This window comes from Archocentrus centrarchus, chromosome 9 (assembly GCF_007364275.1).
Source record: "Archocentrus centrarchus isolate MPI-CPG fArcCen1 chromosome 9, fArcCen1, whole genome shotgun sequence".
NCBI lineage: Eukaryota > Metazoa > Chordata > Actinopteri > Cichliformes > Cichlidae > Archocentrus > Archocentrus centrarchus.
Genome location: NC_044354.1, coordinates 17,556,238 through 17,573,268, shown reverse-complemented (window position 1 = coordinate 17,573,268; position 17,031 = coordinate 17,556,238). Strand labels below are relative to the sequence as shown.

The 17,031-nt window shown below is 39.4% G+C and overlaps 1 protein-coding gene and 1 long non-coding RNA gene across 2 annotated transcripts in view; one reads left to right on the top strand and one right to left on the bottom strand.

Annotated features, from left to right (window-relative positions):
- The window catches only part of arb2a (ARB2 cotranscriptional regulator A), a 155,578-nt gene extending 143,350 nt beyond the window's left edge, over nucleotides 1-12,228 (top strand). The window contains exon 11 of the mRNA XM_030737542.1: nucleotides 9,774-12,228. Coding sequence (XP_030593402.1) covers nucleotides 9,774-9,934 — 161 coding nt within the window. The 3' untranslated portion in view covers nucleotides 9,935-12,228. The remainder of the gene's footprint in view (nucleotides 1-9,773) is intronic.
- LOC115785729 (uncharacterized) overlaps nucleotides 7,121-17,031 on the bottom strand; it is a 22,304-nt gene continuing 12,393 nt past the window's right edge. Inside the window, exon 2 of the long non-coding RNA XR_004020381.1 lies at nucleotides 7,121-7,919. This is a non-coding gene — a long non-coding RNA (uncharacterized LOC115785729). The remainder of the gene's footprint in view (nucleotides 7,920-17,031) is intronic.

The window sequence follows — 17,031 nt, the reverse complement described above, 5'->3', positions numbered from 1 at the left end:
CCACCTGAACTTTCTGCTCTCTTTTTGTCTAACCCATCACTTACCCTTCGCATAACACACGTGCGCGCACACACACACACACACACACTTCTCTCTAAGTGTTGCCAGGCATAGAATCACAAAGTCATGTGAGAAGTACTTCTGTACTTGTGTTCCATGTGTTTATCTGTTTGAGGCAAAAACATGACAAATGAGTCTCTTAGTGAACTCTTGGTTGCAGGATTTTGCTGTTAAATTTTGCTTGCAGTAGACTCTTAGACCAAATTAGAAATCAGTCTAGTGTTCATATATTCCAAAGCAGAACTTTCTCCAAAATGTCTGTTTTGTATGTGTAAAATTGACCAGTGTAAGTAACGCACGAGCTCACATGAATATCCTTGAATATATTTGTCTTTGTACTATTACATGGCAGTAGTTTTATACTTTGATATGTGTAGTTCTGATGTCTGTTTTTGCATGTGTATTCCCACTCTGCCTGGGAGATGCTAAATAGAAGTGTTCAGTCAAGTGTTGTGTAGATTGTTGGTTGTAGGCCACAATGAAAACCTGGCTACAAAACATGCCTTCAGTTCAGTATGGTTTAAGTGCAAATGTAAAATTCGAGCAGCTACACTAGTTTGATCATTTGTATTCCTTTTTTGTCTTTGTATCCTAAGCTCAGAAGGCAGCTAGTATATGTTAACATAAAGGTTTTCAGACATTTATATAGATTGATACTGGTGATATACAGCATTCTGTATAAGTATGATCCTGTGAAACATCATTTAAATATCATCATTTAAAATGCTATCTTCTCTCAGTAACTGTAAGCTATTTAATCTAGTGTAAACTTAAAAGTGTAGATTTACAGTATTAGTTATACTGCCCCCAAAGTAGGAGCTTTTGTTCTTCTTTTTCAGCAGCTCTTTGAATGATTGATTGAGTATGTTGCTCTGTCTCTCTTTTTAAAATACCCCATAGGTCATTTGTTTGATTCATATGAGGTGATACATTTGGTCAGATCATGCTTTTTTAACTTTGTTTTTCTTTATAAACGTATGTGTGATTTTTTTTTTTGGCAGTATGCTTTGGCTCATTATCATGCTGGAATTTTCCTCTTCTGTCAAGCTTGTGGGGACTGAGTCATCTTGTTAGCCAGTATTTTTGTATATCGGCAGGTATTTATAGTGGCGTGGCATCTAAAAACGTAATCCTTCCCAACGCCTTTTGCACTCATGCATCCTCATATCATCACACTTCCACCTCCATGCTTTCACTGTCAGGGCTATACATTCCCTGCGGTGGTAACATTCACGCCAAACATGTTGGACCCCATCTGAGCCACATAAATGTGTCTTCATCTGGACAAAGAATGTGCACATTTTCATCGGGCTTATTTTCATGTTCTTCAGCAAAGTTTATTCTGGCAGTTTCTGGCTGACAAAACATTTTTTATTTCTTTTTCTTAGACGTAAGTCATAGAGGTCAGTATCGTAGAACACTTTTCACACTGTAAGCTGTCAAATAACCACAGAGGCAAGTCTGAAGACCATTTTTCATAGCTAGGTTGTGCTAGCAGTGTACGATGGGCGGGATTGTTTTAGGAGGATAGCCACAGCAGCTCTGATCAGTGATAGTTATGTAGTCATGCACCTCTTGATTAATGCTGCTACCATGTTTTGACTTTGTTATGACTTGTTTTTATTCTTGTTTAATGATCTTCTCTGATCTTCCTGTATCCTTTTTCCATCCGTTGCAAGTGTCACAATAAAGTTTCAAAATTACTCAAGCAATTCTTTTCCATGTGGGGCCTGATGCAGACTCACAGGTGAGCTCACAGGTTCAGAATTGTTCACTTCATTTTATACAATTTATATATTCATGGAATTTGTCGACTAAGAAATCAAAGATGTGTTCAGCTTGTGTGTCAGTGATCACAGCTGTATCCAACTGCTGTGACTTTTTACTTTTGGAGCTGTATTTATAATATATTACCCCTAAAGGATTTGTTTCTAAGTCTTAAGTGAAAATATTGTACTTGTTAACTTAATGGCACAGTTATTTAGAAGTGGCTGAATTTTAATTTGTTTGACTTAAATGTAATAGTACACAAGGGCTTTTTCACATGTGTTTATAAATGTATATGTATACATTTAAAATACATAAATGATTTGCATCCATGCTGCAAGGAGCATTTCAATTTAAGTAAAGTCATGACAATTTTAGCTATAAGGCATTTAATGCTTTTTATTGCCAAACTTTAACTTTCATGTTGTGAAAAAATGAGGGATTTATTGTCACTTTACACAATGAAAGCAGCAGGTATAGTATGATGTAAAGATATAAAAAATAAGAGACTGCTTTAATAAGAGTATTGATATATATATATATATATATATATATATATATATATATATATATATATATATATATATATATATATATATATATATATATGCCGCCCATTCCCTCACCATGCTGCCAATGTACGGTGCTTTTAGCTGGATCACGTTTATACCGTGCATTGCACAAAGCACTGCTAATTGTACTGGTACTGTTAATAGCTGTGCTAGAGTCCTCTATAGAGCGTGGGTAACATGTGCTGTGAATGAGAATTGCATGAAGGTGTGTGCGATCACCATAGCCTTGTATGGATGGGGGTTCTCATACTCAAGGCTGTCTATTCTGAGACCACAGAGTCTGAATGCTCCCTGTCTTTCTTACAGGTGCAAGGGGGCCTCTTACCCCTGTCCTCCTCCAGCTCTTTTGTGACAGAGTGATGTGTGTATGTCTAATATTGTAGAGGTGTGGGTGCATAAGTGTGTGTTTTCCTATGGTTGGTATTGTCTTGGAAGTGCTAGGGAGGAGTATGTGTATGCGGCAGACTTTACTACTGTGAAGTGGACTATAGGTGTTTGTGTGTTTATGTGAGTGGGGAGTGAGTGTAATGTAACGAAGTGTTGTATTAAGTTTGCAGTTTGGCATATAGCATATTCACTTGTGCACATGCTCTATCCCCACTTCATCTTTTCCATCCTGTCTGGCCAAAGTTGTCTGGCCTAACCCTTCCCAAAGCATTGTGTGTGTGTGTGTGTGTGTGTGTGTGTGTGTGTGTGTGTGTGTGTGTGTGTGTGTGTGTGTGTGTGTGTGTGTGTGTGTGTGTGTGTGTTCGCGCTTGGTCCTATTTGAGTGCACATATATGCATGCATGTAGTGCCTTCTCTAATGCACACTCTTTGTGGGGGCCTCTCTTTTCAGCCATGCTGCTTTTGAGACACGTTGTGCCTGGGCATAGAAACAAAAGCTCTCCATTGCCCCTCAATAGGCCAAAAACAAAACCGTGTCAGGCGAGCTAGCAGCCCCCGAGTGTTTGCCATTTAAGTCCCAACCAATGGTGGTGGAGATGGAACAAAAGGCCTGGACAGGGAAGGAGGCCCGCACTGTTTACAGTGTTAATGTCTGGGTGGCACTCCCAACAAGGCCCTTCCATAAACATACATGTGCATGCACACTCAGTCACTCATTTTATTTCTTTTTTCTGTGCCCTCACTGAGTGTGTGTGTGTGTGTGTGTGTGTGTGTGTGTGTGTGTCTGTGTGTGGGTGTGTGTGTGTGTGTGTGTGTGTGTGTGTGTGTGTGTGCGTGCGTGTGTGTGTGTGTGTGTGTGTGTGTCACACATCCACAATGACTCAACAGGTATATGTGTAGACCATGTGCCATGTTGAAGCAAAAAACAACATGTCATATAAGCATAGGAAAATTTGTGTATGCATCTGATTATTTAGACATGTTTGATTACCCATAAAACAAGGTCATAATCATTTATATGATTCTCAGTATTTTAATTATAAGAGATCAGAAAGTTCAGAGTAAATCTCAAAACTAATTAACATATTTAAAGTAATTTTGTCATTGATTTATAGAAATTTTCTCCTTTCTTTGTAGCCATGTATAAATTAGTAAGCCAGTTTTATCCAAATAGCATCTAAATGGTATCCCCTGGTCACATATGTATAGAGTTTTAAATGTTTTATAATAATTTAGTGGCTCATTAATTTTGTTTGTGAATTGATTGATTTTATTCTACAGCTTACTAATTGTTTTATTGGAACTGACTGTGCATGATGTCCTTCTTTGTGTCCATCCAGCCATGATAAAGAGGAGCTTCTTTCAACATACCGTGTACAGTACCTTTAATTCCAAAACTCGGTGCAGGGTTTTTTTTAATCAGTATCTTCTATTTAATGTTATTCCAGTATAAGTAAATCAGAAAAGCTGCATCCCAAAACTTTGAAAACAGCAACACACAGATGGCTCAGCTCATATTCCAAAATATATTAACTCTTCAGCAGAGCAGAGTAAAACAACTGACATTGAGAGGTGCTGTAGAGGCAAAGGATTATTTGGGCTTCGATTTTACTGAAGAGGAGTCGGGAGAGTCTGACACTGGTATCAAATAGCCTGCACAGTCCTTGGACCAGGGTTATCTTGTAAATACTCTGCTCCAAGTCCATAAAAGCAAGGGTCCTTTATGACGGCCAAGGCCACTCATTCACATTAAAATAAAAAAAAAAGCACGCAGTGCAATCTCAGTGTCTGGGTAGGGAGGAAACATAACAGGGAGGGATAGTTTAAGGGATTAAAAAAATGAGAAGTAAGTAGTAAAAAATATACAGGATTGCACTGTCTTTTGTGTAGAGTCTTTGTTGTCACAAGTTCCACTCTCCATATGAACTACTTGCCTGCAAAATACCTTATGTACGGTCATGATTTCAACCAGTTAATGTGATATCCTCCCCTCACTATGTTTTCTCTGTTTTGTTTCTCTGTGTCTCTCTTCTGTTTGCATTTTATTCTAAATAAATACAGAGCCCCCTCAGCGGCCCCTGTAGCTACTGATTCAGGTTTCTCATCTCTGGATGTGTAATGAGTTCTGCCTTGTTTTTCTCTAACAACAACACACAATAATAAGCAAAGTAATTAAAAGCAGTATGAGAGACGGGGGCTTCGCAGACCCCACTTACCAACAAGCATTAAAAATGAATTTAAGTCAAGAAGCAACAGTGGTATTACTGATTTGATGAAATAAGCTCTGTTCTGAGTAATTTTTTTTTTTTTATGCATTTATGGTTTCCCTGCTTCTGTAAACCTGTGATGGCTTACAAGCAAGTTGATTTTATTTAAAATGAAGACGCATAGCATAGAAAAAGTCTGATTTTTCTTTCCTGGAATACACAGTGGATTTGTTGCCTTCACCCTGAGTGGAGATTAAGGAGTGGTGTCAAAGAAGGGTGGGAGGGTAAAGTCTAATTTAATAAATTTTTTGACTCAAGACATAATCTCCATGTTTTGTTACAGAGGACAGAGCTGCCCTGATAGTGTGGCAGACCACCTGTCACCTGCCCGCGCTCTCTTTGACCTCGTCTCCTGTGGCAACATGTCACGACCCCCCGTTACAGACAGCCACGTGGGACAAAATGACATTCTTGACCTTTACGCATGTTGGCAAGCAAAGTGACAACAAGCATAACTGACTGCACGTCAGTTATATGCGCTGCATATGGACAACCAGACACATGCACACACAGTGTCAGCACACACTGTGCACATAGTCTCACGCGCACCTCAGAAGATCATCTAATATCAGAGAGCGTCAGGGGCAGAAATCCGATCGTCTGACAACCAGGATACAGATAGCGATTCTCCTCCGCTGATCCATGCAACAGATAGTTTCCACAAACAGCTGCCCGACTAAGGTTACAGCCAGCGCAGGCCTGCACCACAATGCAGTGCTCTACCTCACATCAAGATAAAACAAAAGCTTAGGTTACTGTCAATAGGAAATTGATAAGATAATACACTGTTTGTGTTTTTTTTTTATGAAAACTATGACAAGAGGAAATGAGAAAATGTTTGCTTCAGCGTGAAATAATATCATGTATATTAGTCTTGTTAGGTTTTCTGTTTTTTTTTAATTTTTTCTTTGTGATTATATCATTGTTCATCTCCTTTTTTTTTAATTGAAGCTCATTAAATGTTTAACCCAAATGTCAGTATATTTGATTAAGCAGTCATAATTGTTTAAAGAAATTCAATTCACACAAAGAAAAGTATCATCACTTTACATTCCCCCTGCCTCAAAGTACTCTTAATAATTTGAATATGGATTTATATTATAAGTGAGGCAAAGAGATATGCCCCCTTCACATCAGTGTAATTACGAATCACAAAAAAAGAGTTTGATTCAAATAAAATAGGCCATTTGTACACAAGCAATTAACTGCTGCGGCTTTAAATAATGTAGCCCAGATGGAACCTAATTATAGTCGGCATGCTTTGATTTGCACTTCCTGTTGGAGTATCACTCGGGGCGTCACTTTGGCTTTTCAGTCACCTAGCGTTTGTTTTGAAATTTGTGACAATCAGAGCCGATTACCATTTGTAACAGCATGCAGCGTTTGGTGCAGAGGGAAGAAAGCATGGCCCATAGCTATGGAGGAATTTCCTTGTTTCCAGCTCAAAAATCTCCTCCTCTGTTCCCTTACCTCACTGCACACAAATGATAACAACTCTGTGTGTGTGTGTGTGCGTTCCATCCATGAGTAGACACTTGCAACTGATGAATGTGTTTATGTGTGTGTGGCAGCATCTTGTAGCAGCATAGAGTCAGAGGTAGATCAAACAGTCAGTCAATTACCTTGAGAGGGCTCCAGTGGCTGTGACAGAGAAGAGGAGGCCAAATATCCAGGATCAAATACTCTTCTCTGTCTGTCACATAATGAGGCAGCTTCACCAGGCTCAAACAACACACACAGAATGGTCAAACATAGGGCACTGGTCAGGCGCTACATTGAAACTGCTCCATGACTGGAGCACTGAGCACATAAGGGACCTCTCACCACAGGACATGTTTCTGTACCAGCTCTTTGCTGCCTTACAGTGAAACAGGGAAACATCATCTTGCATAAGCATTGTCTTACCTCTAGGTCATCATTACTTGTGATATTAATGTAAGTTTGCCCCCCCCCCCAATTATAAACACACTGTTAAAGTAAAGACAAGTTTCAGTATTCCCTGTGACGGAACCCAGTGTCATGGAGTTCATCAACATCATTATTGAAATGGCAATAAATGAGACCATTATTACATTTAAAACAAACTTTATTATGCTAATGCAATTCCAATAAACATATTACAATTAGCATGCAACTTAATTGTTTCATAAGTAATTTAACACAGGGTACTTCAGTTTACTTTTAAAGGTTATACTTTAAATACAGGATGCAAGTAACAGTTAAAATTCTGAAAATGGGGAAGCTCTTTGTCCATTACATCCTGTTATGTCAATACATGAAATCAGTTCATCATAAAAAAAGATAAAAAATCTGCTTATCAGCTAATTGGCTGTTTATGGGTTTGCTTTACACACAAGATACAGCTAGATGACATCTCATCGATTTCCACATTTTTTGAAGATATTACTTTGATTTGTGGTGTAGCTACCATAACTCTCTCTCTTCTCCTCTTCTTCTCTCTTCTCTCTGTCTCTCTTTGCCCGGTCATTGGGGTTCCTCCTCTAAATCAGTGGTCACATCTCAGTTATGACAACATCCATTAGGTTCAACACGCTTTAGCTATTAAAGGAGGAATGGATGGAAGTTTTAAAGGCCTGTTTAAATCTGTGTGAGAGTGGGTTTATATCTCTCTGTATGCGAAGGTTGTCTGGGGAGAGGATTTTATTTCAAAGCCTCTACCATATAGAGGGGGTGGAGCTTAACGGCAGAGTCATTGGAGGGGCATGGGCTTATTTGCATATTGGCACAGAGACACCCCCCTGGTGACCCTGAACTGCGATGGGATAGGGTGGAGACGCTGGCGGCATTCTGGAGGAGTTCACTGCTAGTTCAAGATGAACTAAGAAGTGCTGCAGCATTGATCGCTTCTGCAGAAGAAAAAGAGAGACAAAACAGAAGTAAAAATACAAGTGAGAGCAAGAACAATGAGACAGGGAGAATAGAGGAGGTAGAAAAAAGATCACAGTGCCTCAAATTGGATATAAATGATAGATTAGAGGTGTGAGAGGGCTGTGTCTTTGTTTCCAGGGATAGGTGTTATGATGAGCCCTACACAGGTAGTGGAGTCACCGAGAGCGCTGGGTTATTGACTAGCATGATTGCCAGGCCAGTAAATTTGACCCAAGGCACTGACTGCCATCTGCTTGCTATATAGCGTGCAGTGCAGACCCTTGCCTCAGAATGATCAAGAACCCCCCTTATATACTTGTACACACAAATTACACACACACACACATACACACACACCACTGGTACCTAAACCCAAATTCCCTCTCAGCCCAAAACCCTATACCTGCTTACAATCATACACATAAACACACACACATGCACACAAACCATCTCCATTAATGCTTCCAGGCAAGGGTCAATCTAATAAACATGGGGTCAGTGCAGTGGTCATCAGAGGGCTGTCTATGGTGTGAGAGCCTTTAAGTTGCTTCCTAATTGTATCCCGGCGGCCTTCTAGTCTAGCTTTTTATAGCTGATACGATGTACACTGTGGGGAGAGGAGGAAGCCAGGATGGAAAGTGAAAGGCACTGAGAAAAGGAACTGAGGTAAAAAAAAAAAAAAGGTATCTGTATATTGTGATTTGATTCATTGAGAAGGGCTGTGGTTATCAACCCCTCTCTCTTGGCACCAGCTTTTTTTTTTTTCAAGCAACCCTAAATGATTAAGGATCTTGCTATTGGTTTTTTAAATATTCCCAGGAAAATTACTGGAAGTCTTAATATTGTTTGAACAAATTCAAGTCCCTATGAAAAAAGGTTGCAAATACAGGGGTGAAAATAAAGATTAAATAAAGAAAGCTCATTACAGCCAGTCTTGAATTCCTTCATTCCTCTGTGTGTAAACATGTCTTAGATCCATCAATCAAGGTGTGAATCTCTTATTATTATCTCACAGCAAACTTCAGGTGAACAGAAGGGCACCTCAATACCGTTTTTCAGGTTCCGTTACTGTCAGATGCTAGCAGAGGTGGCACAAACAAGCCAATCCATATTAGCACTAACTTGTTAATGCTAGTTCAATTTGATGGCAGAGCCTAGGTGTTCTGCCATCAAGCTGAGCTGTCAAACTAAAAGGCTGGGCTGTGATACCCAAACCCTGAGGAACCTGAGGCGCATGTACCAGATTTCAAGTTCTAGTGTGACCCCAACTTGGGAACTTGCTAACCTGGAGAAGGTCAGAGGGAAACCCTGCACTTCTGCCTCCCCCCGTCACTGCCAGACCACCTGATATGTTCACTAGTTACCTCTCTCCAGCTTCTGTCTGGCCTTTTCTCAATTAGTCCTTTGGAATGAATGACTACCGCTCCACTGGTTTCACTTAGTGCACCCATTGTGTATATATCTAGTTTTGTTGGAAGGACCTCTTTCCATCTCCTTGGTTGTGCAGCGGTGTTGATTATCAGGTATCCGCTTGGATAACATATTAAGGCTATCCCATTGGGCTAACAGGTCATAGGCTGCCATGGCTCTCACACACGAGTGTAGGTCTGCATAGAGAATGCAGAGCATTGTGGGAGTTTGTGAATGTTATGAGACTAAACATCTTATGTAATGGTGTCCATTTCTTTTCATCTCTTACGTTGCCATAATAAGTGTATAGGGTGCAGAGCCGTATTTTAAATTATATTAGTAGTGATCATGTATTTTTTTTCACGCAACATTACAGTAAGTAAATATCCTTGTGTGCACTTGTGCTTATTTTCTCCACGCAGGCACAGAGAGGCATGAGCTGACCTCGTGGATGAGTTTCGAATCCATCTTCAGGTTCTTTAGTGACGTCCTCGTTGCAAAAGAAGACGAGGAGGCAGAGGAGACCTCCAACACTGTCACCACACGCAGCAGCTCCCACAAAAACAAACACCAAGATTTGTAGACAACCATCAACAGTGACTGGAAACAAAAGGAGAATTTTTTATTTCTGGGGGGGTGGGGGGGCAGAGGTTGTAGTGCAGAAAGGGTCTGCTGGTGTTTTGTTTTTCTTTTCTCTCTCTTCCTCAGTAACCTCCCACCAGATTTCCTTCCCCACTCTTTTCCCCGAGTGTCATTTCTTCCTTCCAGCCCTTCCTGACTCTGCACACACATAGCCCTCTTTTTGTAAGAGACAAGAGTACAGGGTCACTGTGTATACATCACAATAACGTTTTGCATTACTTCTGGTTGAGTGCAACTGTCAAAGCAATATGGGCCTGAGTGTTAGCGCTTCCCGTGGGCTGTGGCCTGGCTGCGGGTACCGGCCACAGCGGCAGAGATTAAGGTTGACAGGCGCTGTGCACAATGCGCTGTGGTGCACCTCTAATTGTCCTGACATCAGCCTGAACTGAGCTAATGCCCCGCCTGCCCTCCAGTCTGCACCGCTCAGTCTCCTCTCCATCATCCCCCCCGGTCCTAAAGCCTGGACCACTCACCCTGAAATTAGCTCATGCCGTGTGGTATGTTCTGGTAAGTTTGGTATCATTTACATTTTTTAATCCCTTACAGACCACGAGTATTTTTTGTAATAAGAGTGAATACTCGTAACTCATTTGTTTAACAGCAGCTGCTTTGATTACTTCATATTTATTGCTTGACTCATCCATACACACAGTCGGCTTTTAAACCTTACTTTTTTTCATTCAGATTTGTGAGGAATGTGGTTCTAACCTGTTCCTTTTTTCTTTTTTGTGGAATTGCAGTTATTAAAATGAGAAAGATTTTTGTAATTTCTGAAATTTGAAGGCAGTGTCTTATACAGACATTCTGACAATTTTATTTTTTAATACTAAGCCAATATTTTCTCAGAGAAAGTAAGTGAGTAAGTTATACTTTAGTATATCTATGAGTTTGGTTTGCAAAAGTGTGGCGAGCTCATTTCTCTGTTTATTATAAATATATATCCTTTTTTTCCCTTTTTTCCAGTTTGATATCCATGAAATTGATGTCTGTGGATGATTGGATGTGATGAAACAAATAAAACAAACACAACCTGTTCTGAATATGGAAAATTCAGGACACCGAGCATATTTAAAATCATTTAAAGTTGGGCATCAAAATGGGTTTGAGGGATATCTCATTTTAACAGGAGCCAGAAGTCAGCTCACAACACTCATAAAGGCTCGGTATATTGCCTTACACATGTCATGAAATCCAAGATTTCAATATTATTCTAAGCCGAAATGATATTTCCTTAGATGTTGGGAGAAATGTAACACATCAGTTTTTTTTCTTTCTACCAAAGTACTCTTCTTGTGTACTTAGAAGTGACAAAGTCAGCTCCCTGCTCAGCTGCACATAATCTGACTGTCTGACATAAACATGATCTCTTTTTTCCCCCCCATAAAGCTGGTATGTTTTATAAAGCACTCAAGGCTTAATGGAGTACATTTCTAATGTGTCATGGCATTAGTAAACCCCCAAACTGCATACTAAATCATATGATACCTTAGACACACATTCTCAAACATTCGTCTTCTTTTCTGTCCTTTTTTAAACATTTACCATTGTTAAACTTGCACACTGAACGCTGAAATCCTGTCGTTTCTGCCCACTGTGTGTATGGTTGAAGGCTTTTGTGGATTATCTTTCTGCTGTAATGAGACAAGTGCGGCTGATGGTTGCAGGCCTAATTTCCTTTTAATTTGATTTAGATCTCTCCAGGTTTCAGCAAAGAAGTTGGCTTATTATTTGATTTGATGAGTTTCATTTCAAGATATCTTTGCTCATCTTTCTCCTTTTCAGCTATGATCAGTTCATTTTTCACTCTACAATTTGTATATTGTTGCCTTAGGAATAAACAAGATTCTGCTCACTGTTTTTTAATAATATCCAGCAAGCCATATGTGAAGGGAACTAAAGATGTAAGAGCAGCCTAAGTCCAAAGCACAGTTTGGAAATAAAAGGGGAATATTTTCGCCAATTGTTCTTGAAGTCATTATTTTTTGCAGATGGTTTATTTGTTCCATTGGGTTGAGAAACACGCCTGATTTGTTTAATCACAGCACAAGCTTTTTTTGGTTTCATGAACTGAAAGTTTCCTGCCAGGTTTCATATTTTTTTTTCTTATATTCTCGAATAGTTTTATTCTCTTTTGATCCATTTCCGTTTTGAACGTCTTAATTATTTTTAACGCTTCTGCAGCCCACAATTACTGTACTTTTACATGATTTCATTGTTGTAATAACCCATTAAAACAAAGCAAATAAACTTTGAATCTTGATTTTTAAATTGTGTGCTTCTCCTTTTTTTTTTTTAATTATTTATTATTTTATTTTATTTTTTCCTGAAGTGTTAATCATCGACTTTTTCCCGGGTTGCGGGGCTGATATTGCGCACGTTATAGACTGAGAAAACCCATAAGGAAATCCCTGCAACAAAGACAGCCAATTGTAAGGCAAGAAAATGTGACCGCTTAAAGTGCTCGAGGAGAAAGTCGCGCACCAGGTGAAGTCCCAGCCATTGTCTCTACAACTCTCCAAAGGTGAAATCTAACCTAAAAGTAAAACCACGAACCATCCATCTGCTAACAAGGAGTCGACCACGTGTTAAGAATCTTTTCTCATTTTTCTAACCTGTCAAAAACACATTTTACTATATGTTTACGCTTCATGTTTGAGTGAAAAAGTTGATAACTTTAATTGTTCATTTAAAAAAAAGAAAAAAAAACACTTCTGAAAGGTTAGGGTATTAGAGACAGCGGTAAACTGAGCGTTTCGGCAGCGATAAGTGTGTCAGAAGGAAAACAAACTATAAACTGTAATGCCTCTCTTTTTGGTCGTTAATTTAGGCAAACTGAGCCCCCTGTAACTCACCGAGGTTTTACGGCATCATTTGTTTTCACACGGTGAAACCGATCAGGTCATTAAACGCCCCCTCAATAAATCTTTAGAAATCTTTTCCATTAACCCCCGAACAACAAGTGGAACCAGGCGAGTCCCCCTCACACAGTGTCAGAGCGCAGATTAAAGAGAGAGGCATTCAATCACACACACACACACACACACACGCACACACACACACACACACACACACACACACACACACACACACACACACACACACACACACAAGTGAATTAGGCTCGACTTTCTGTCTTAAATGTGTTTAGAACTTCCTCGGGATATGTATGTAACTTCACAGCTCTGTGATATTGAAAAGGAAAAACTCTATTCTCGTATTAGCCAGAATTTGCTGAGTTTAATTAAATAACCTGCCTTCTGTCCACAGCAGTGATGTAGTAGTATCATAAATTAGGACCTCCAGTCAGTTGTCATCAAAGGCAGACGATTAATACACGGCGGTCGGGGGGCGGAAGGGGAGGGGCGGTGGGGTGCGTTATATTTTCGACCAGGAATTAGTGTGCCTTAAGACTTCTCCATAAGCTCTTAAGTGTTTGGCTATTTTATAGATAGTGCTGAAATATCGAGAGTTGCAGGAAAGCATACAAACTTTCTGTCATTTATCATTACATTTTCCGAGGGCCCCGTGACAACGGTGATTTCCCTCTGTCTGTCCGGTACTTGTTTGTGGTTTCTCGGTGTTTTCTAAAGACTGGACCTTGACGTAGAAGGATTTCCAAACCAAACCAGAAGGACTGATTTCGTCTGTCTCTTCACTCGATAAAAGCGGGCCCAGCGTGTGAAATGCATTGGTATGTCTGATTTGATTAGGCTATAGGATTCACTTTCCCAGCTGGTGTCAACTCGTGTAACAGACAGCTCCGCACTGAATCATATCTGCAACAGGAAAAATAAATAAATAACCAGCTGCGGAGCTTTAGGGTGAAATCCTGCCAAACGGGGGGTCTGTGCTGTAATGTCAGCTTTTGGGAGGAGAAGGGGTGGGGACCATGACATAAAAAAAAAAGAAAGAAAAAGTTGGGGAACCAGTGTGCTGCCACAGCCTGATATTTCAATTTTTACTTGGAGAGAGTTGTTGTCACGCTTGCTTGCTCCTGCTCCCTCTGATATGCACGCCATCCCTGCAGAAGATGAACTCTTTCCAAAGGAACCAGGCATTAGGCAAAGTTGGAATGTCACCCCTCTGACAGCCCCCTTCACACACACACACAAACACACACACACACACTCCTCCAGCACTCTCCAGCGGATCACTGTCAGATCACTATTTGCATAATTATATGCTCAGCTCAGAGGAGAAAACTAACCCCCAAATTTTACGGGTCAACTAACTGCAACAATCAATGTTTTATCGGGTATACTAAGGAAAAAAAAATATCTTTCACAATCATGGTAGAGGGACTCTCTTTCTCTCCTTCTCGCCTCTTCTTTTATTAATTCAATTCAATTACATTATTGGCATGACTGCTTATCAGAAACAATATTTCCAAAGCAGTTTAAAAAATGTAAATTCACCCCTCACTCTTGCCTCGAATAAGAACCCCGTCTCCCTACTCTTCTCAGTACGTGAGCAAATATATATATATATATATATATTATTCGTTTTAATCTATAGACTGAGAAAATGTCTGGCTTAAGCTTAAAGATGCATTCAAGGTTGTATCCCTTCTCCCTTCTCCCTATATTCTTCGCCCTTTTTGTCCAACTTTATATAATGTTTTTCCTCAGCTGAAGGGGTCTTTAATATAAGCCCACTATACACGAGCACCGAGCTCTTTGGCCGGTTTCGTTAGACATCGTTACATATTCATTGACTTGCAGAGAAACCATTTAATCCAGTGGAAAACAACTCCTCTTCAATCGCCTCTCTGCTTAGCACCCGTCTAAGGACTCGCAGACTGAAACAACACTTGGGGGACAAAGACATCAAAATTTAGGAAAGACTATAACTGGGCTGTATTTCACAAGGTAAGGCAAGTGCATCACTGCTGTGAGGTGCAAAGTTTGGGTACAAGCGTTGCATCAAGAGAGGTCCTAAAGTGAGTTGTTTAGCGTCTTAAAACTTAAAGTCCCCTCCCCCAAAAAACAAACAATAAAACAATAGTCAAAATTTGCAAATGTGTATTTAAAATAAAATAAAAAATCTGTCTGTAAATTGAAAATCATTTGATATGTGAGATATTACCTGTATTTATATTATTCAACAGTGCATATATTTAAGCAAAAACCTCCCAGAAAAAAGAGGAACGTGTTGAAGTATTAACATATAACACTACTGAGCTTAATCAACGTACGCGCATGCAGTATTCTCCAGACTCTGCTTCTACCTGTTTTAGGGTTGCTTATGAAAAAACTCCCAATAATATGACCATAATGCGTGGAAATATGCAAAGCAATTCGGCTATCCCAGCAAAATTGCAATTCCCCAGGTCATTATAAGAAAATCGGGGCTTGTACAGAAGTGAAAAATGCCTTTAGAGACCAAAATCACCAAGAAGCACAGCTACCCTGAAGTACCTGCAGGAATATAACACGAATATTATCGTTGCATTCTTGAGGTTATTCGTTGGTATTTTATTTTCTTGACTTAGCTGTCTGACACTTATAAGTAGCCTCTACATCAGCAGCATGGCCTAATGTGTGTGTGGTGCGTTCTCGAGGATCCTGGCATATAATACTCCGATTGTGGGACAGCTGTTGGCAGAGCCGTTTTATGGTGTTCAGTCCATTTGGCTTTAATAGCAGCTTTCAGGCGGACCGCTACTCTATCCCCTCACCGCCCCCTCAATTACACCTCCTCTGATACTTTGCTGGCCTAAAGACTCCTGCAGTAAAAGAAACACCCTCTGAAATTTAATACATTTGAAGAATGGGCACTGACTTTTAAGATTTGGGGCTATGCTCTCTGATGATTTCAGGAAGGCAATGTTAGGCAAGCAGCGATGATGGAAGGAGGAAAGGAGGTGTAACAGCTCACTGGCCCTCTTTAACAGGCCACTGACGACTTACTGGGGGAAAATTGGTCATTTTGTCTTGATGAATGGCAGGCGAGATGAAGGGGCTCTAGGTGGGCCTGTGATCGGGGCCTTTCTCAGAGTAAAATTGCGACTCGATATCTGATTACTTAAAAACAATGCGTATTGGCATTACAGTTTGTCAAATTATTATACGGGCAATTGGCAGTTTTAAATGACACGTGTTGTTATTGTTGTTTTTTTTTCTTTTGTGACATAACGTCTCTCTCTATTTTCTTCAGTGCACACACAAAAAGTGAAAGGGGAATGAATTTAAGCTCACAGATCCCTGTCACCTGTTCTATTTTACCCCCCAAAAAAACTTTATTTACGATATGCATTCGTTATTTTCCAGCCAGCTTCCCGGTTTATCCTGATGATTGAAATACAAGAAGTGATGTTAAAGTTGCAACAGAGCAAAAGTAATTGATCGTGGACAATAAAACACACAGCTCCTCTCTTCTTATGAGTAAATCTTTTATTGAAAATTGTATTTATATCCGACTGACTTAATATATTATCACAATAACAGTATTACGAAATTTGAAAAACACGCTAATAATGCAAAATAAAAAAATATTTTCGATACTTAACTGATAGCAATCAATTTTAAAATAAATAGATATTCAAATATTATAAAATCTTCTCAGTATTTCACAATCATATCAAACGGCTTTCAACCATATTTTAGAAACAACGATCGTTTATATAAATAAAATCGAAAAGGAAGTAGTTCTGTTTAAGAAGGTAAAGCCAAAATATTTTCTTTAAAAAAGAATAATAAAAAAAATCTAATTATAATAGTACAATAAAATAATAAGATAATCGATCAATCAATTGACTGTACACTATTTTATTGTGCTTAAAGCAACGAAATAATGAGGTGCTTCCACAAACCCGTAAAGTACAACTCTCCCGAAATCAATATCGAATTTGAGATGGTAAGACATCGATTAAATGGCGGTTAGACAAAGGCCCCTGACTTACACACTAAAATAAATAAATAAACAAACAAATAAATAAAACTAATAAATAAATGTAAATGTTTTTAATCAGACACATTTTCTCCCTTTAAATCTATTTTTTCTCATTTCTCGAAAAGTTATCCAACAGTGTCAAAAGAG